The sequence below is a fragment of the Rhyacophila brunnea genome, unplaced genomic scaffold, assembly GCF_057557595.1.
Source record: "Rhyacophila brunnea isolate RB1 unplaced genomic scaffold, BYU_Rbru_1.0 scaffold_22, whole genome shotgun sequence".
Taxonomy (NCBI): Eukaryota; Metazoa; Arthropoda; class Insecta; order Trichoptera; family Rhyacophilidae; genus Rhyacophila; species Rhyacophila brunnea.
This window is the reverse complement of record NW_028232882.1, coordinates 32,291,181-32,313,359: the sequence shown is the minus strand read 5'-3', so window position 1 is coordinate 32,313,359 and position 22,179 is coordinate 32,291,181. Positions and strand designations below refer to the sequence as shown.

Here is a 22,179-nt window from a genome sequence, read left to right as displayed (position 1 = left end):
TCAGCAGTCAATGTGTATACGGCCATATAATTCCGGTAAAACATTAATTCACGGTGAAGTGTAATACGGCAAACTGCATACGTACAAGTTTCCGGATATCCTTTGTCCTTGGATATTGAATAGCTAACGGAGATTGCGATATCCTGATACCTTATCTTATTTTTATAATCTCTATTGTCGTACCTTGTAGTTTTAGTGAGAGATTTTTCATATACGAATCTTTAGAAAATTCGCTTAGTGTACAATATTTTACCACGTTTTTATTAGCTCGTATTCTTGTTTGTCCAGTACAAATTTTTCTTGTTTGTCCAATACAAATCTTGTTTAACTAACTTCCCGACTAGCTAGACATTTGAAACTTTTAGAATATATCAGAACACGATGACAATGCATTCTTTTAATACTTTTAGCCATCTTTAAGCAGAATTGAATAATTCATTTTCGGTTAATTCTGTTTTGTATGGAAAGTTATTTCGGAAAAAAATTCTAAAAAGTAAAACACAATTATTAGTTTTTAAGGGGGTCCTAGCAACTAAATTATTAATGTATACGTGCGTTACTATGGATATCAGTATGAAATGTCAAAATCACATTTCAGTATTCTATATTTATTCAGTATTTCTATCATTTTTATTAGATTTAGATTTTTTATTAATATATAATTACAGTGACATCTAGATAAGATGCCTCGAAGATTCATTCAAATTGGATTGTAATTGGAATTAGATTCTGATATAATTTTGACCTATATGCTTTGTAATTCGGGGAATAGATGGCTCTATAAAAACGAAACTTTTGATGACATCCCCCTTAATACATAGAATTGTCGAGTTTATATGATTCAACAGAAAATTTAAAAACGTGGTAAGTATATAAAAAGTTTTTTTTTTATCTTGTAATTATTTAATATTTATTTTGCATCGGAATGTCCGATATTTTTTCTTAATTGTAAAAATCTATGATGCAATAATATTATTAACAGTTGTCATTTTAAGGTCAAAACAATCACCTCATTAAAATATTAAAATAAGAATTCCTGGGAGCTTAAAATATAATAATTATTATTGTTATTTTTATCAAACATTTTAATTTCCTTATTTTTTTTTTACATAAACACAAACTGTTAGCTGTAAAAATGTCCAAGGTAAAGTTATCCAAATATAATTCTTTCTCTTGGGCAGTGATCGTGTGCGTACCTACTAATCTAAATGATACGCAAAAAAGTTGTAAGTATGTATAATTATTCAAATTGTTTTATTGATATGGCATTGAGTGATAACTTAATAATCGTAGTCTAACATTAAAACGGAACGTCCACAATATCGACAGTGGAGACAGTTGGACATAATAATTAATTAAAAAATTGGACTGTAAATACAACGAGTACGTATTGAGAGTATACATAAGTGAAACGGCAAGACAATACTCTAATGCAGCGATTTCCAAACTGGGAGGCGCGGAGTGTTGCTAAGGGAGGCGCGAAAATTTTAACAAAATTCACTTAAAACCAGAATTCATATTTTCATACAGTGAAAGTGGCGTGACAAATATTTATTTGAATATATTGTAGATGTTGAATTTATTTAAAATTGAAAAAAAAAATAATGTAGCCACAGGTTTGCAGTTTGCAAATTCATAGTTTATAAAACGGCCGCTAGTTATAAACTATATAAAAAAAAAACAGTCCTATAAAAGGTTGTTTGCAAACCTGTCTGAAAATATGGAGACAAATTTTATAATATCTCACTTCTACACTATTGTGAAGCGCGCTGGCTATCTCGTGAAAAAATGACGTCTGAATAAAAGGGTCAAATCATAATGTTGAAATTTGACGCAAGTTTGTTTGGGAACGATATTTGGTTGTATTTGGTTGAAATTTAAAAAAAAATGAGTGAATAAATCAATGCAAGGACCACTAATGCATTCACTGATTTAAAAAGACAAAGTGAAGGCATTCATAAAAATTTGGAGCTTTGGAAATCAAAATTACAAAAAAAAATAAGTTCGCCATGTATCCACATTTAAATTATCGGTACTGTTCGGTTAAAGCGGATACAGCGGAAAACGCATTTTGAAAATAGCCGATAAACTGGATTATTTGTTAGGTTAACCCTACCAAACTTAACCTAACCATCAACCACCAACAGATGGGATTTAGGATGCGGGGCCCATGATAGAATCCATTTGTCAATGAACAATGATAATTTTGGATTGACTACTATTGAAATTGATTGTGCTAATAAACAAGCATATTCATCGCATAAAAAACAAATTAACTTAAAAATGAATATATAAGTATTTAGTAAAACCTTTTTAATTTATTATTTTTGTATTAGTACATTGTTAACTATTTAAAAAGGTGTCTGTATTATTTAATGAAATAAAGGGGGGGGAAGGCGTCAAAATTAGTTTTTTTTAAAGGGAGGCGTAGTAACATAAAGTTTGGAAACCACTGCTCTAATGAGTCTAATGAATGGAATAAACTATGATCACTTGGAAAGATTGAACTATGTTCTTGAAAAATAACTATATTTTAATAGTAGTTTTTATAGTTTTAATTTAATCATCAAATCTTAAGCGTTTTTCGAAATGCCTGTTTACACTATATAACAACAAACGGCATATTTTAAATCCTCTTGTTGTAAAGATATGAAAACGGTAATCATGTATTTTTTTTATAAATACTATTTCCTTATATTATATAGAACTAATTATTTTTTTGGAATAAGATCGGTAACATCAAAATATTACAAATACGCGCGCGGGTGAGTATTTTCAACAATAGGTGAGACGAAATTTCGCATACGTCGCCAATCGCCAGGTGGCATTAGACGTGGCAGTACGTTGATTTTTTTTTGTGATGGCTTCGTAATAATATATTCTTATATCGTGTAAAGATGACTAAAAAACGTTATGCCTGTACTCTAAAAAGAAAACATGCCAATGAATATATTATTATTATTACTAATATAACAATAACCATAACGCTAAATGGACGCATGTTGAATGTTTATGGCAAATTATGTGCTGTGCGGCACGCGTCATTAGCTCAATCCGCGCATCGCATAGTTACGATATTTTACCGGTATTTTTAGATCATGTCTCAGCTAAGGTATAGCCTTAAACGTTAGTTCTATAATGATATTTCAAATTATTTTGTAAGCCCGTGAAGTATTGTTAAGTTGGTATACTCCACAAATATTAATATCGCTCAGTTTTCATTCCAATTTTCATAAGGTCTAATTAGACCAGCAAACTTGCAGACCCAACCAGATTCAACAATCGTTGATTTTAGATAGCAATTACACGGAACGATTTAGCTACTAACTCAATCGTGTTGACGTTTGATTTGATTAGTTCATATAATGCCCTCAGTTGCTAGTGTGGACAATTATAAAACAACAAAATGAATTTAAGACAAGTAACAAGTTGCTAGTTGCATTTACTAGTGTATTATTTTTGTTTTGTATTATCATTGTCTGTTAAGTTTTGTAATCGTCAAATTTGTGTTGTTATGTCAAACACAAGACAGAACACGCTCGAGTACATAACGCGCGCGACCACTCATCTAACTCGAGGTTAATAATTGACGCGATCGTTCTCAAAAAATAGGAATTGTTCCAATTCGCTCACGACTGCTCACGGCTCCAGGGAACGGCTCAAAAGTGACTTTTAACAATCGGGGGCGATGGTGACAAACATTTGGTCTGAGAATATGCCAATGTATGCAATGTAATATACCAATAAAGCTTTACAAACGCAATGGTAACCATATTATATTGTGTTGACTTACTCGAGTGCAGTTGTAAACGGTTTTACACATATTTTACATGATTTTTCAACTAAATAATAATGCCAAAGTGTCATATTATTGACTGCATACCTACTCATTGTAATGCATTGTCTCTTTATATGCAATACAAATTATTAAATAAATGTCATAATCAGTAGTGTGAAGTTCTCTGCAAATTAGCATGCAATGCAGTCACTTGTAGCTGATTTCAATGTGAATTAGTGGTTCTTTTTTCTTCAATATCATACATTTAGTCTCAATCTCTATAAAAAGAAGATTTTTAGCATCATTGGTTAGTTACCATTTTCATTTCACAACGTCATGTCGGTATATTATGTTTACGTGTGTTAACACAAGCAAATATTTAAGATGCATAATTTGAAAACATCACATGTATAATACAAATAATACTACACCCGACGGGACTAGAGCTTGTAACCACTGGATTCGCGCCAATGTGCTTCTCTAAATAATCTATGGGCATTCTACTTAATTAAGACGAATTCAACTAGTCGTTCTTACATAAAATGCTCATCAAATTGCATTAATAATGTTGGCTAACAATTTGTGTATATTAAATCAAGATAGGTATCAATTAAATGCCTTAATTAGTAACCGATGTCCGTATAAAAAGAAATAATTTCTTATGTAAATATTACGTATGAAATAATATTACCATTTTTAATTGATTTATATCCCATTATAGGTATTTATTAATCCAATGTCTTGAGATGGATAAAACATTGGTACTAATAACTCTTTGTTATTAGCGTTTCGTGTGTGCCTTTTCAGTATTAATAAATCGTTACTTTCACTTGCCTTAAATCAATAATACCTAAGTACTATTATAAATATTATTAAACGACTATAAACCATGTATGTCAAAAGACAGATAAACCTACTTACTACCTTTCAAAATGCTGTAATCGCAATTACTCGGTGAAAGTATCATAACGTATTCTAGAGCTTCAGATCCGCATTACCATATTATCTACTATAAGATAGGACATCTTCCGGAAGTAAACTTTCAAGTATTATAAAGTACACTTGTGAAGCACTATTTCCAGAGCGTATTTGAGTAGAATAGAGTGGGACAACGACGTCCCTAGACAAAATGCCGCCCCTAGGCAGCGCCAAAATACCACCCCATTTTTATATAGTATTTTTTTTAATCATCTTTTCATGACTCCAATCTCTAAGATATGTGTTGTATCGTTGTATGGATACATTACTAACAAAATATATACCACACAATCTAATTTAAATGCCATCTCTACTTCAATAGAAAAGATAGATACAATTCAAATATAATTCGCAAATCGGCACATGTCATTGCTGGTCATGACAAGGACATGACGGACAACGGAAGTAAACTAGACATCGCGAACCCGACAAAAATACAGTTTTGTTAAACCTTGAGCTGATTTTTTTAATGGATAGATATTTCCGTTATTACAAAGTTTAGGTACATATTCCTATATATCTAATGATTTTCCTCGATTTGCCGCCCTTCGAGTAACTGCCACCTCCAAGCGATGCTTAATCTGTCTACCCCCACGGGACGTCACTGGAGTGGAAAGTTATAACTTTGGATGTTCCGCGAGTGTGTCCTAAAACGAGCATAATAAATTAATAACATAACATCATATCTTTTGACGAACTACACTCAAAACAACGTTTTTCAGATATGCAACTAGCTAAACGCAATTAAACAATCATTGTTTGGTAGTATGTATTAAGTAAACCCAGGTCTGGGCAAACTTTTTGTATGAAGGGTCACATTTTTACTATTTTCCAATACTATTTTTAGACATACATTATTTATTATCGTGAAAAAGGAATTTCAACATAAAAAAAAAAAATTCTCTAATAGCCAACAATTTAATAAGAAAGAAACTGTTTTACATTTCTTTAATTTCATGTGTTAATTGTGTGGTCAAGATTCTTAAAACTACTTGTATATACATAGTTCTGAAAACACTCATGAGAAAATATGTATAGCCAATAGAAAAAATCTTTTTAGAAAAAAGTAAGATACCCAACAGGAATCGAACCTGCGTCTCTCGGGTATCGCGCCCTGTGCATTACCACTATGTTGCATTATGTATGTTCAATAATTAGAATGGTAATGAAAGAAATAGTTAATTAAAAAGCATTAGCAAGTTCAAGTAAGTTACAACAGAAAATATTGGAGTGACCCGTGACGTCGGTTAGTAATTAAAGTAATAAATACTTTAATTTAGAATACAAAATTGATCGCCTACCTAGAGAGCTTATGAGCAGGTATTAAAAAGGCCAATAGTTAAAATTTGTCGCAATTAAGCATGGCAGTCGTAGCATAGTGGTAATGCACAGGGCGCGATATCCAAGAGACGCAGGTTCGATTCCTGCCGGGTGTCTTACTTTTTTTTATTGGCTATATTATATCATGAGTGTTTTCAGAATTATGTATGTTTAATAATTAGAATGGTACATTCTTAAATATTGAGAATTATTCGTTGAATAAAAGAAATAGTTACTGCTTGTAAACGTTCATTGCTTGTAATTTCAAATTCTATCTTAGTTTGAACAGAACCAGAGATGATAAAACAATTAACAAGTCGACAAATTCTTCAATGCATTGTTATGTATATTCAAATTAAATTTTATTTTATTTTAATATGTATAAAAAAGTAAAATTGTTGTAGAAATACTATTAAAACTTGCTGGTCCCACAGAAATAATTGGCGAACCGTAGTTTTCACAGACCTGGGTTAACCCAATAATCGTTTGACTATCTGGTCGCTCTCGCATTTCGAGCGTCAAATTTCAAAATTTTCAGGAAGTGAACCAAACTGTTATAGGCATTGGATTTATTTTAATAATAATGAAAATTATCACGAAATGCCCACGATGGCCGAGCGTCTTAAGTGTCGACCTATAATGTCGTGGGTCCCAAGTTTAAATCATGGGTCTGGAAAGTACACGTTATTATTTTTCAATTTGTGTTTGAGTCAGAGTATGGACCTAATAGGTTCAGCAAGTGGCTAACATCCATTTCTCCTAAAAATAAAAATCTCTTAATACAAACCTCCATTTTGTGTAGCCCACAGAACAGATAATAAATAGAATACCGATAGGCAATATTCAATAAGCCGCATGGTGAAGCAAACTTTTGAATGTGCGAGTGTCCTACGAAAATGAAGCACGTATTATGCACGTGCAATAGTGTGTGTAATACACCAACATTAAATGAGCGTAAATGCATAAACCGAGAGCAGTTTTTAGTATTTGACGTAAAACGTATTCTTAACACGTGTGTAAGTTTAACCCGGATTCTTCCTTACTCGAGTCGGTTACTTGCTATCGCCTTACCCGTTGTGTATTTCAGTTCCCATTATTTCTGAGTTACCTGGTGTAGCCCCATATTATGATCTTATTAGAATCAGACTGGGTATATACAACACAATACGAAATTATCAATCATATTTGATTGAAAACTGACTTCAAAACTCTGTTAAAATTTTTTCAATATTAAGGGCTTGCGCAGACAGAGAGCGGTCGGAGTTCTGCGTTCAACCGACCGTTGACCGCTAACGTTCAGGGACAGCAGACAGGTGGCGGTCAACAATAAGCGTTCCATTTGTTTACAAACGTTGTACTGACACAAGCGCTGCATAATGCGAGACCGCTATATTCCGACTGCGAGTGGAAGTGAGAAAGCACCGCTGTTGCGTACTCACTCCCCCGTGTGGTTTCGCTCTATGTTGTGTGACTGCTCAAATTCCTATGACGGGACTGGACGGGAGGTACGGCGTTCTTTGTAATTCCGGGCATAGAACTCCAGAACTCTAGCGTTCCAATTGACCGGCGCGGTCTGACCGCCGGCTGTGTACCCATACAGTATGAAGTCCATACAGTACAAAGAACGCCGAACTCCGAACGCGGAACGCAGACCGCCTGACCGCGCTCTGTCTGCGCAAGCCCTAAGATAAGTAAATATTTAACTATTAATGTTTTTCATAATAAAATGAGGGTTACGCTATTTGGCTCTGAGCACTTTGTAAGAGTGATGTGCAAAAATCAATTCAACTGTGAACATTGACAATTTTATTTGAAATATTATTTCATTACAAATTTAGAATTTTCTTTTATTGACACAATAGTATTTATTGTAAAAACATACAAAATTATTAAACAAAAAAAAAAAAAAACTACAAATTTCATTATCACTTCTACAAAGTGATAGCTTACATGAAAATAAACTATTTGAAAGCATCGACAATTAATTAAATATTTATTAGTCTCATTGTTCGTTGTCTTTTTCATACGTTTCTGGTAAAGTATCAGAGTCTCAACCAGTCATATTAAGGTATCCTCATGGTTTCTTGATGATATTCAAATTCATTTTTTTTTTTTTTTTTTACATACGGTGAACATTACAAATTATAAATTTAAGACGTTCACAACATGACATTTTAAAACAAAGAAATAGTATTAAAACAGTGTAAAGAAGAAATAAATATATGCAGTATCACAAAAGAAAGTGTGAAATGTAAAGTAAAAGGTACAAAAATTATTAAAATTATAAAACATGGAAGCACACCAAATGAGCTAAGTGGACCATCTTTTTAGAATTTACAAAACAACGCCCTATTAATAAACCCTCACGTAGGTGGAATATATCAACATCAGAAGCGATTTGGTCGAACAGAGTTATAGCCCTCCCAATTGGCATCACCAAATGGCAGTTTAGTTCTGCACCTTGGGATAACAAACAACTGATGCTCCCGACTTCTGAGATAGTTATCAGACACACAAGTTAATACCACCAAGAATGGCAGAGTTATCATTTACACATTTAAATATTTTAATTTTGAATACATTTTACGCTTATCTAACAAAAACTCTTCATTATGAAAGTTAAAAATAACTTCGCCTGCGGCGCATTACTCCATGTATCAGTATATAATACGGATACGTTAAAAAAATGTGCCTGTACGATGCTGCATAATTTCAAAATATACGCTATTAGACTGTCAACAAAATATTTCATAAAATAAAATTATAATTTGAAAACATTTCATGCATATACACACTAGAAAAAATCATTTTGTAGAAAAAAAATCGTACCTGTACCTACCTGCTGGATACTGGCTAGTATGCTTTACCAATTAAACTACGGGCATCTTACTGAACTACGACTGTTGTTCAAGTCCCGTCGGGTGTCGTATCATCTGTGTATATGAATGAGATCTTTTCAAATTATGTATATTCAGTATATAGAATGTTACATTCTCAAATCTTGTGTCTTATTCGTTGAATAAAAGAAATAGTTTATTAAAAATTAAAGTATTCGAAAAAAAATTTTTTGAAGTTATACTTCTTTAGGCGTGTTTGGAAATTAGATCAGAGTGTATTTTTGGCGTGTGACATGTAACACATAATTTATTTGTTCACACGAAAAAAATCGCACTCGATTGGATTCCAACCACGATTGTTCGATTATCAGCCGAACGCACTGCCTTTACGCCACAGTATGATAATGCAATCATGACGATTATACAGTATAATATTATAGTTTAGAATTGTTCCGTTACCTAGGCAGCGAATTTATTATTACATGTACGAAGAATTGTTTCATTGCCTAGGAAACGAATGTATTATTGTTGGCCAAAATAAAATAAAAACAACGAGAAATAATGAAATAATTTATTTAGTGATATAAGTTAAAGTGTCTAGAAATAAACCAGCGGCACTCCAATAAGCGGCCCTCCTTTATTCTAGTTTCTACTAATATGGGGCTATTAAAACGTCAATTCTATCTTATATCATACTTTATTATTTGACAGATCTGAAACATGACGTCTCGCGCAATGATGTGATCATAGCCGACCATAGTGACCCTAGAATAAGGAGTATAGATTACTTTGCTTGGTGACAAATATTATATTGCGTTGTGAATTGTACCTACTCCTTTTTATATGTGATTAGCTGTCAAAACTAAGCTTAATATTTTTAAGTGTGATATGTACGTTACTTTTGTTTGGTATTACATAATATTTAGTTAAACTATTATCAACGCAGCTTCGAATGATAGGAACAAACCCTAGATTCTTCTGGATAAGAAGTCACACAGGGATAACCGGAAACGAGGAAGCTGACAAATACGCTAAACAAGCCACAACAGATAAAACACCTTCAACCTACACACACTTCCCTCTAAGCTACGTAAAACAAAAACTAAACGAAGACACAATAGAGCTATGGAACCACAGATACACAACATCCCCCACAGGATCAATAACGCAGAAATTTATTCCAAACATAAACTCTGCCATCACTCTTGCCAGGAACTTAAAAATATCACACGAACTCACACAGATACTAACAGGCCACGGATCAGTGCGAGCTTATCTAAAAAGATTTAAATTGAGGGATGATGACTGTTGTCCATGTGACGGCAACACATCTCAAACTGTGTGGCATGTCATCAACGACTGCCCTATACTAGAAAGGGAGCGATGGACTCTCATGACTCGATTTAGACAGCATAATCATGAAATTGACCGCCAAAAGCCTCACGAAGTAGGTACTAAGCAATATAACACATAAGAACACTACACAAAATATTTAATCCTGACCATAAAGAAAATTAAAGATATAAATGGAGGAACCTAATTAGCCCCACATCAATGCAACTAACTCACCCAACCACCTTGTACGAAAAATCAAGGGCATGGTTATTAATATTAAACTGTTTGAATATTTTTGGTTGATGTGAATTTTGACTAACGCGGTAGGCGATTATTTTATTTTGTTAGGTACGCCAAAAAAGTACACTTCTAACGCCCGTACATAAGTACACACACCGATTTTTTTTTTTGATGATATATATGGAAAAATTAATACGGATAGTATAATAATTGTTAATTTATTTAAGCACACGTCGCTATGATATAACCAACATGATATGATCACATACTTACAAAGATGATTCGACAGTCATATAATTTATGTAAAATTACAATGCAAATGTTACGTGAAAATATGACTGAAGTTTTAATAATAACTACAAAAGGGAAAGCACTATCTAAGTACATCCACTAGTATTTGATCACTAGCCAAGTTCTGACGTACAGGAAATAGCTGATTCATTTTATAGTCAAGATTATTTAAACTGGCACGTCACAGTGCAGCATTGAAATCATTGTAAGTCCATTTAAATTATAATTATTAAATATATTTCGCATAATAAGAAATATTTCATGTCAGTTGTTAGTGGCAAAAAGAATTTGTGTTATAAAACTGAAATTTAATTTATATTGGTTAAATTGACTGCAATTTCTAAATTACCACAGTACAATATCGTCTCTGTTCTGGCAGAACACACTAACTGGAGAATACTAGTTTTGAGTAATTTGACTTTGAAGTTGTTAAAATGTTTGAAATGGTCTATCATGTGAGTTTATTAAGTAATCGTAAGAAGGATGACTTTAAAATAAAGACTGTTTATTTATTAAGAAGGTTTCCAGACGGTAAAGTTTGAAATAAGGAACATTTTGGTATAACTAACTCAATATGTAATTTTTTCGAATTAGTGTCTTCTGCCAGAACAGTGACGATATACAATATTATATTCAAATCTTTGATTTTAGTTTATATATTTGGGATATCTCACGCAAGGGGAACGTGGTGCTAAGCCGGTCACTAAATACGAAGCTTGCAATTTAATTTAATTTAGGTACTAAAAAAATGGGTGCCCTCGACAGATTTACAGGTTTTTTACTCTTTTTTACGAACGGTCCTGATTATTATTAAACTATAAAGTAAAAAAAAAACTATTATTAAGTATATTGTAGGTATTTTATTTTAATTGATACGTTTTTTTCTATATGTCTAAACTAACCATATACGTAGGTATTATTAAATTGACGAAGTATGTCAAAAATAAAATGACACAAAAACGTTTTTTGTAATAATTAACAGATAAAAACCAGGACTTCGAACCATAACTGAACCGAAAACCGTTATTTGTTTTAGAACGAAAACCGGAACCGACCCGATATATTATATATTATACTATTTTACTTGAACCGGAATGAAAACCAAAACGAAAAAAGTAATGGTTCGAAGCCTTGATAAAAACAGTGATGAAAGTGACGAAAAATATTAATCTACGTGTATTATAATAATGGTCAATTTCCAAACTTATGCCATCACTTTATTCGAATTACATCAGTCGCGCCCTGTGAATCCCTGCGTTTTCAACAGAAGCGTAGTTTCTTCTTACCGTCACACAGTATACTCTTTTCACAGTATGAAAATATAGTTTGACGATGACTGCCGTGAGTACTCAAAAGAAAACAAAAATTTAACTTAAGTATTTATTTTTAATACCGTTGTTGTTTAATTTGTAATACATCAGTGCCTTTAGCCAAATATATAAATACGTATTATTGTCAAGTTGACGAATGACAATGGGTGTAGTAGATCATAGCCTACTTGACGTTGGACATGCCTGCTGTAGATATGTCAATGAGGTTGTATGGATACTATCCGTGGCTTTATCCAACTGACTTTCTCTTAGGTATGCTTACATACTGCAGTCTGCAATTTAGAAGAGATCTTTATTTAGCTACGTATTTTTTCGACTTATACGAGGTATAAATGAGAAGTTTGCTCAGTCTGATCAGTTGTTTATTCTCCCAAGGTGCAGAACCAACCTGCCACTGGCAATGCTAATTGTGAGGGCGATAACTATGTTCAACAAAATTGCTTCGCGTGTTGATATATTCCAATTGCGTGAGGTGAGTTTGGGTGGACGCTATTTTATAATTTCTTAAAATAGGGTCGGGTCTCCTTTTCAAACTCGGTGTACTTCTTTGAACTTCTATAGATGTATAATTGTATTTTCACTGCTTTTATATTATGTTCTCTTTTTATATTTTCATTTTTTTCGCTTTTATTATTTTTTTTTCTTCTTTATAATAACGTTTCATGTCATGTTGCGAACGTCTTAAACTTATAATTTGTAATGTCTACAATATGTTAAAACATTAATTGAATTGAACATACATAATTTTGAAAAACACTTTCTGAGAAAATATATTATTACCAATAGAAAAAATCTTTTTGAAAAAAGTAAGCCACCCTGGCAGGGAATCAAACCCTGCATCTCCTGGGTTTATGCCCCGTCCGTGCAATACCTCTATGCAACAAGGTGACGTACTAATTGCGACAAAAGTAGCTACAAAGTAGCTCGATTTGGAAGAACGCTGATGAGTGGGTATTAAAAAGGCCAATGGTTAAAGTTTGCCCCAATTAGTACTTCAATTTATAGCATAGAGGTAATGCACGGACGGGGCGTAAACCCAGGAGATGCAGGGTTCAATTCCCTGCCAGGGTGGCTTACTTTTTGTCAAAAAGATTTTTTCTATTGGTTATAATATATTTTCTCAGAAAGTGTTTTTCAAAATTATGTACATTCAATAATTAGAATGGTACATTCTTAAATCTTGTGAATTATTCGTTGAATAAAATAAATAGTTAATTAATTGAATTGAATTGAATCAATCCGCTAATCACCCAACAAACAGCTAATTAGTGTTTCGTGATTATACTCTATGCATCTCCCCCTAGGTCAGTGCTAGTTTTTTGTACGTCTGCATTATATTTCTATGGTCAACATAATGCTTTGAGAATGAAGTCACCTTTAAATTGTCATGTTCACATCACAAATCGATATATCACGATTGTCTTATAAAAAATGATGTAATTGTATTATGATAAATAATAATCATGATTGACAGAAAGGTGATGGTCAACTGGACGTGACATTATTTTTTGCCACCTACTCTGACATTAAAATTTCTTTGGGAACTAATCTATGGAATGTTGTAGAACTATACAGATGTACATAATATAATAGTACCGGTTAGTTGCAAATGCATTTAATTTTAGGTAATTAGTGGCGTGCTGTAGACGGGGAGCACACCCAATAATTATTATGGATAAAATTCTACATTATATCATTAATTAGTTATATATTCTTTATTCTTCAATCTACGGTAATTTTTCTTTATCTTTGAAGTTTATATAATATTATAATAGGTACATATTATGTAAATATGAATTGACTACACCAGGGGTCGGAAAACCACGGCTCGCGAGCCGCACGTGGCTCTTTGGGTATTGGCGTGCGGCTCTTTGCCAAATTCCCAATTTTTACAAAAACTTTTGCATAATTCACAATTTTTATTTTTTGTCATTGATTTGTACACTTATTATATTATATACTGACATTATCGCGAGCCTAATTTTTCCTCCGTGATGGTTGATGCAAAAAGTTATGATTGTTGTTGTTTTAAATCCGCCCATTGCAAAAGTCGACAAATCAAATTTTCTCCATTTGATATTGACACGAGCACTTTTGAAATACAATTTTATTGGTGGATTTAACAAACAAATAGTTATGGAACTCAAAATTTGTAGGTTTTGCCACCAAAATTGAGGATTTGGAGAGAGAAAATTGCTATTTGATTTCACAACACAAGTGGGGCGCTCTAAAATATCTACATAAAGTAGATACTACGATTTTTAATACATATTATAGAATAGCTTTCCGAACTCATATCGAGTCAATATAATAATATGTATTTGAACAATCATTTTCAAACATGAACAACATAAATAGCATTTAGAGAAGCCAAATAAATAACCGATGAGATTTTTTTGGAGTCGCGCCTGAAATTAAAAACTACAAGTTACATACCAAGCATACAAACTCTCCAAAGAAATGCAAGGAAAGTCATTGTTCACATTAGTTTTAAGGAATGTGTAAAAATTGTAATGTAATTAATATTCTGTAAAAATTATATTTATAATGTCAACAATAAGAACATATTATAATATTAAGTATTTACGTTAGAGTTATTCGGGAAATCTTCTTCACTTAATAAATAAACAATTATAAAATGTAATTAATTCATTTAAATATATCATATTTATAAAAATATACGTATGGCTCTTGAAAAATTTTTTTACCGTTGTGCCACTCATATTTGGCTCTTTTGGTTCAAGAGTTTGCCGACCCCTGGACTACAACAAAGCCACCAAGTTTCAACATTGTAAACAACACTACTTCAGCAGCTTTCTACCACGATTTAATTAATTAAAAAAACTTTAAGTTGTAAAACAATACGAGGCAAAAAGTAGTTATATATTTTGTTGTATCGGCATTCCTACAACTAAAAATCAACGCACGCTACTGGTAGGTACATATTGAGTTGAGATTACGAACGATAATACGATCATAACATAGGCCTCCACGGAGTTGAAGTTTGTATATACAGATTTTTACGAGAAAGAATATTATTGCTCAACATATTTGGTCTATACCCTGACTCCAAACACATATTGAAAAACCATATGTGTATTTGCTAGACCACAGTATTTGAACCTGGGACCCACGATATTATAAACTAACGCGTAAACCGCTCAGCCATCGTGGGCGTAGACTTTAATAATATATAATAATTGTACACACATATTACGAAACGTCTGTCCGGGATTTCGAAATAATTGCCTTTTCGTCAGCGTTTTAGTTATTTATATGTTACTCGTGTCAATCAATTTGATCTGTAATAACTCCAATACTACTGTACCAATATCATGGCCCCCACATCCTGAAGCGGGCCCCCAGGCTAAGATGTTTGGCGGGCCCCCCTACCTATCGCTAATGGTAAAGTCAATGTGACGCGCTGCAGTAGTGTTATCCAAATTTAATGGTGTATTTTTAGCAATGTTTTATATTTTATGTACTTACACCATTTCGCCACTGTTCTGGCAGAAGACACTAATTTGAAAAAATTACATATTGAGTTAGTTATACCAAAATCTTCCTTATTTCAAACTTTACCGTCTGGAAACCTTCTTAATAAATAAACAGTCTTTATTTTAAAGTCATCCTTCTTACGATTACTTAATAAACTCACATGATAGACCATTTCAAACATTTTAACAACTTCAAAGTCAAATTACTCAAAACTAGTATTCTCCAGTCAGTGTATTCTGCCAGAATAGAGACAATTTGAATTATGGAGTTGTTGAGTATTGGCACACAATAAAAAATTGCATCATACAACCAAACAGTCTTAATTATTAATATCATCAAAGGAACCTTTTTAAACCTAAAAGGAACTTTTTTTACCATTAGAGAAAATTTGTGATCTGTGTTTATCTCGGTATGGTCGGTTCGTCACGCCGGGCCCCCAGGCTAGAGCCCTGTCAGCCCCCCCCCTATAGGGGCAATGACACCTCAACAACATAATATTTATACAGGACTCGAATCCACATCCATCGGATTCAGCCCAGTATGCTTTATCAACAATTTAACCACCTTAGCTAAGCATGACGAATTTAATCAGTTACTTACAATGCGTCTTGAGGTTTATCATTTTTTGACATTTTGGATAAAGGTATTATCAACAGACGGCCCGCGGATCACTCTAAATTTTAGTTTTATCGCACTTGCACTTGCCAATGTATTTTATTACATTATTTTTTATTCACCATTCAGACTTTACAGTTATTTATCGGTTAATTTTGACGTGGTTATATATAGTGCATTTGAGTCGCCTAGAATCATTTTACATATATTTACATGTATTTCTCATAGTGTATTGTATGTCTGCAACTTTAGGAGTATTATATATATATATTTTTTTAAATGTAAATTGACTCACTCACTCATTAATAATATGCAAGGGAGTTCAATACTTTTCTTCTAATTACAAAAGACAGTGCTCTGGAAGTTTTTCACGATATTCGATTTTTGGAATATGTGAGTTATGACTCTAGGCAACTCATTTAGCTAAATTATTAAAGTACATTGGCTGATATCTCATACAGTATATTGGTTTTAGTTATGCTCGGCACCAATAGTTTTGCTATATTTTTGACGTGTTACGAATTATATATATTATATTCAATAAAGAATGTTACATTATTAAATTGTATGTATTACATATTCATTGAATAGTTTTGTTTTATAATAAACTATTAATTGTACCTATTAGGAAATCCAATCCCGAGTCAAAATTCTGATCCCGGGATTTCAGGATTACAATTTGACAATCCCGGCATTGGCATTTTTTTCCATTGTTAATATAAAAATTTTATATTTACAAATAACATTGATAAAATCGGTCAAAAATAAATCTAGTATAATTTATACTTTTATTTTATTTATTGTTAATATTGTATATCTACGTTCAATCTTGGAAATACATAGTAACTTCATTCAAACTCAGTTTATTTCTAATGTAGTTATTTGTTATTAAAAGTATTTTTTCTGCTATATTTTCGTTTTTATTTTATTTTCCATAAAAATTGATAAAAAAAATCAATCCCGAAAGTTTCGGGATTATGTTTATCAATCCCGGGATTCATATGTATCGAAAATAGCTCGGGATGCCGGGATTGGAATCCCTAGTACCTATCAACTATGGTTAATTAATTTTCTTTTTTTTTTACAGTGAAGTGCCATAAACAAACTGCAAACAAAACAAATGGACTAAAATCTATAACAGTGCAACCCTGCACAAAGTGACGACATACAAAACACCAAAATGGCCGTAGCCCCTGTATCTCATTCGTGGTTCCTGCAATGGGCTCCTCCAGCATCACTCTTTGGAAATCCATCCAACATCAATCACCAATCATTCCAGTCCCGTCCAAGGACCACGAATTACTACAATGAATTCCATCACGATACTGGGCCAATTCACCCGCCTGCGGATCCTTACAGAGGGTACAACTACGGCCCATCTGGAGGTGGATTCTTATCGCAGGATCCTAGGTTTAAGTCTTCAGTGCTTCCTGGATCGCAGAATGTTGTAGGGGATAACGAGGATTTGTCGCTTGTGCAGGACCATGAGAACCCTTTCACTGGACAGAGTTTGGCGTTGTTTCAACCTGATGGTGATCTGTTTCCGAATTGGCAGTCGCAGCAGCCTAGTCTTCCAAGAAGACCTCCTCAAAAGTTGAGGAGTAATCAGCGGCAAAAAAGTGAGTGTTTTTTAATTTTTTTGTTGACATTTTGTTGAAATTTTTTACATAAGTGTTTTTGTAATTAATCGATCACGAAGAAAGATTTTCTGATTGTTCTCTTCGACAATTTTATTTAGTGACTTGTCGGTAGAATTCTCATATCGACTGAAAGTATTGATATCATATTTACTCTATAATCTAAGAAGATAAAACACCTTAGAAAAAATCCTAGAAAGAGGGTAGACCAATTTATTATTGGGATTAGAACTAAACATATTTTCACTGTCTAGGCGACTGCTAATTTCCCTTGAGCTATCTATCAACTTCGCCTAATAATACAATTATAAGCTTAAATTTTTGACAAATCTAAATTTATTCTCTTCTATCTGAGGTCGCTCATATTCGGGGCGATTTTTACATTAGTTTGATTGACCTGACTCTGTAGCTATTACAATGATTATTACGTCATAAATTGCAGCGTCTTTCTCTGCCAAGTATTCCTCAGTGGCGAGAGGTAAAGTACATAATTAATAATATTACAGATGGTGTAGGTTAGTTTTTTTTAATGTATTTAGGTGTCCTCAACCAAACCATAATCGACAAAAAATATTATTCTATCTATAAAATATCTAAAACGATGTATGGTTTAACGGCAATATTTGAATATTTTATAGAAAAACGAATAATTTTTGCAAGAAATGAAAATATAAATAATATTAAATTCTACAGGTTTTTTAAAAAAGGTTTTGTCGATAACTATTTCGGTTGTAACACCATTATCAATACTATCTTTTTTTTAAAACCTGTAGAATTTTATATTATTTATATTTTCATTTGTTGTAAAATGGAATTCTACCATGTAAATGCTTACTCAATTAATGAATATTTTTTTGACTATCATTTACTATAGCTGGATTAGGCACGGCTTAATTGAATTTTAAAAACTAACAAACACTATCTACACATTGTAGTATTAATTCAATGATAGCAAATACGTTTGACTAGAAAAGTTTAGTGTGCACTATTTATGTTAGATCTTAACAGTCTACTTCCGCCCTTCGTCACTGGTATTCCTTATAACGAAGCATAAACTCATTTTTCAAATAAAATCGATTCGCACATGCTTGTAATATGGCCACTTTGTATTTCTCACGAGGTATTATTTATTACCAGTAAACCACGATTTCTCGTCACTTTAACGTTGCAAAAGAGGACTTAAACTATTATTTTCTGTATTTCTACTAATAAATAATGACAATATTTCCAACGATGACAATTTGATAAACCATAATAATTTTCTGTAATCTTGTGATTTCAAATTGCAATCACGACTTTCCTAATACGGTATAATGGTAAACCTAATTTTAGTTTGCTCAGATATAAATAACAATCTGTAATACTATTCTTGATTTCTATGGTTACTTACATGTAAATTGTACGTATGCAGTTCGTGGGACACTTGTGTCGCTACATTTCAAAATCAGCCAAGTCCACCTTTAGGTATTTTCGACTTTTTTGTGAATTGCTGAAGAACGACTGCTTTCTAACATTTCTGCATTATCAAAATGTAAAATGTATTAATTTTAAATATTCTATACTCGAAATAATATAAACTTTCACCCTTGTGACTGTGTATTTGAGAAAATAAAAAGCTTTTTTCCTATTCATCTATTACGGACTTGGCTAATTTTGAAATCTAGCAACAGTTTTATTCGTGCGCCGTAGTACGTGAAACATGAGTTCGTATAACATTTTATCAAATGACGAGTTCTTCGTTGAACATTTCACAGTGGAATACATTTGTACGTATCTTACAAAATGCGGCGATAGTTTGCAAATAGTACTGTTCCAATTAGATTAACCCTAACCTAACCTAACCTAGCCTAGTAAAGACATCTCCACATGTTGTAGCATACGTACAAATTTATTCCACGGTGAAACGTTCAACGAAGAACTCGTCATTTGATTAAAAATGTTAAACGAACTCATGTTTCACGTGCTGCGGCGTACGAATACTGTGTCCTGCGATGAACTGTTTACGTATAAATTTCCGGATACGGATTTTTATACACTGTTTTACAGTAAGTAGGTTATAAAGATTGATATTTTATAATAACCAGTTATTTTTAATTAACTATTTTTGAAGTTATACTTTTTTAGGCGCGTTTGGGATCAGAGTGTATTGGCGTGGGACGAAGTTGCGCGCGAAAATGTATCGCATTAATTTGGCGTGGGACGGAAGTTTTGCCCGCCGATGCAACATAATTTATTTTGCGCGGCGACGTTCGGGTGTTCTAAATGCTGAAGGTTTGTAATTTTCAGCTGTGATATTGAGGGCTGTGGCTTGGGCCGGTTGGGTAAAGACTGAATGTTGCAACTTTTATTTATGAGTAAAATTATATATCAATAAATAAATAAATTTTGTGAATGTTGAGTTGGTAAATAATTCAAACAACCGTATGTTGTAAATTTACAATATTTAGACACTTCATGCACAAAATACATATTTTTACATGTATGTAGGATAATATTTGTCGTATATCCTATGTCAATTTATTTATTAGCGGTTTATAATAATTGAAGACAATAATAATTATTATGTTTCATCACAAAAGCCAATATCACGTTTCAGTTAAACCAGTGCTCCGCAACCTTTTCTCAGCCACGGCATACTACAGGTCTTCCTAGAATTCCGCGGCACACCACATGTAAAACAATCTATACACCAAAACATTGACCCTAGGCCAGAATATTCGGCGACCCCCCCCCCTACCTATCGCTAGGGTTAAAGACAGTGTGAGACTTTAAAATAGCGTTTTTTTCAAATGATGTTCGATGTAAAATTAATCACAGGTATTGATTCTATGTTGAACGACTTTTTGTATTTATTAAAACATCCACTTGAGTTACGGTTAGTTGTCGTTTTAACAATAATTATATGTCGAGTATTGACACAATAATAATAAATTGTATCCCACAATCGTATGTGTTAAAATAGTAAGGTTAGTGAAGTAAACAGCGCCGCAGGCGACTTTTTTTGCTATTAGAGCAAACATGTAATTTGTGTTTATCTGACTTATCTGCTTGACCTACCACGCCGCCCCCCCTGAGCTTGGGCGCCACAATACCTACATATTCCTATGTATTTGTATTAGCAATAGAATAACTAATTAATATGATACCTGAGTTTGTTTCAATGAACCTAAAAGTTTTTAGCCTTACTTACTTAGTTTGGTAGCCTTGTCAAAAATACGAGGATATTCTTTATTAACCGAAATCCAGAAAATATCATATGCGCTTCTATAGAATTTTTGGCATTGGTTGCAAAAGGGTTTCGAATCCAGCCGTATTGATTGAATGAAAGTAATGATGAAATTTCTTTTAAAGCAACGTTAAATGTTTTGGAGACGGATCCAAAGTTAATTGCTTGTTTTCATCGGTGGTCTGGTAGGTCCTTTGGTACATTTGTAGAGATCCTTGTCTTAAATCCTTCTAATTTGTCAGATCACGTCAATATATTTTCATTCTGATCTTGCATTGTTTTATTAAGTTTATGCAGGTGCTCAAATTTATTTATTACCAGCCATGTACGCAATTTTGGCTATCAAGTAATTATTGTATAATATACAAAATCATTTGTGTTTTTTAAGCAATGCTCCGCGGCACACCTAGCATTGTCTCGCGGCACACCGGTTGCGGAGCACTGAGTTAAACCATTAAATAGGGCATAGACTATGTTTTACTTTTGATTTGTAATAAATTATAATTGTTAACGAAAATAGTTGTACAGTCATCTGTTTAAGCAAAGATGGTCGAAATAGCGGTTTGCTAAATTTTTCAAACACAGGTTTTGAGATTTTTTTTTATTCAAAGAATAATTCACAAGATTTCCGAATGTAACATTCTAATTATTGAACACACATAATTTTGAAAACACACAAAATATATTATAACCAATAGAAAAAATCTTTTTGAAAAAAGTATCCCCGCAGAATCGAACCTGCATCTCTCGGGTATCGCGCCCACGCACATTGTTGCCAGTGTGGACACGACATTATGAAACACGGTGGATATAAAAAATGGTGCTTCAGTTTTTTAATTTGTCTTAAAAAATGTCAAAATAACGTAAAATCATAATCATAATACGAGTAATATGTTTAAGTAAAAGTAAAAATCAAAGTAATATTAAATTTACAGTACACGCAAAACTTAGTATTGCTCTACTTTCTTCCAATTTTGTTTTCTTCACCACAACTCGACGAGTCCAATAATTTATTTTACTGTTACTTTTTCTCAGTTGATATTATAAATAACTACAATTATAATTAAGTAGCTGATCATTTTATAACATAATT

At 32.7% G+C, this 22,179-nt stretch overlaps 1 protein-coding gene across 1 annotated transcript in view; it reads left to right on the top strand.

Moving 5' to 3' along the window:
- LOC147070365 (dopaminechrome tautomerase-like) overlaps positions 1–22,179 on the top strand; it is a 104,843-nt gene that overhangs the window by 30,782 nt on the left and 51,882 nt on the right. The window contains exon 2 of the mRNA XM_085949684.1: positions 17,311–17,842. Within this exon, the coding sequence (XP_085805810.1) occupies positions 17,404–17,842 (439 nt within the window). The 5' untranslated portion in view covers positions 17,311–17,403. The remainder of the gene's footprint in view (positions 1–17,310; positions 17,843–22,179) is intronic.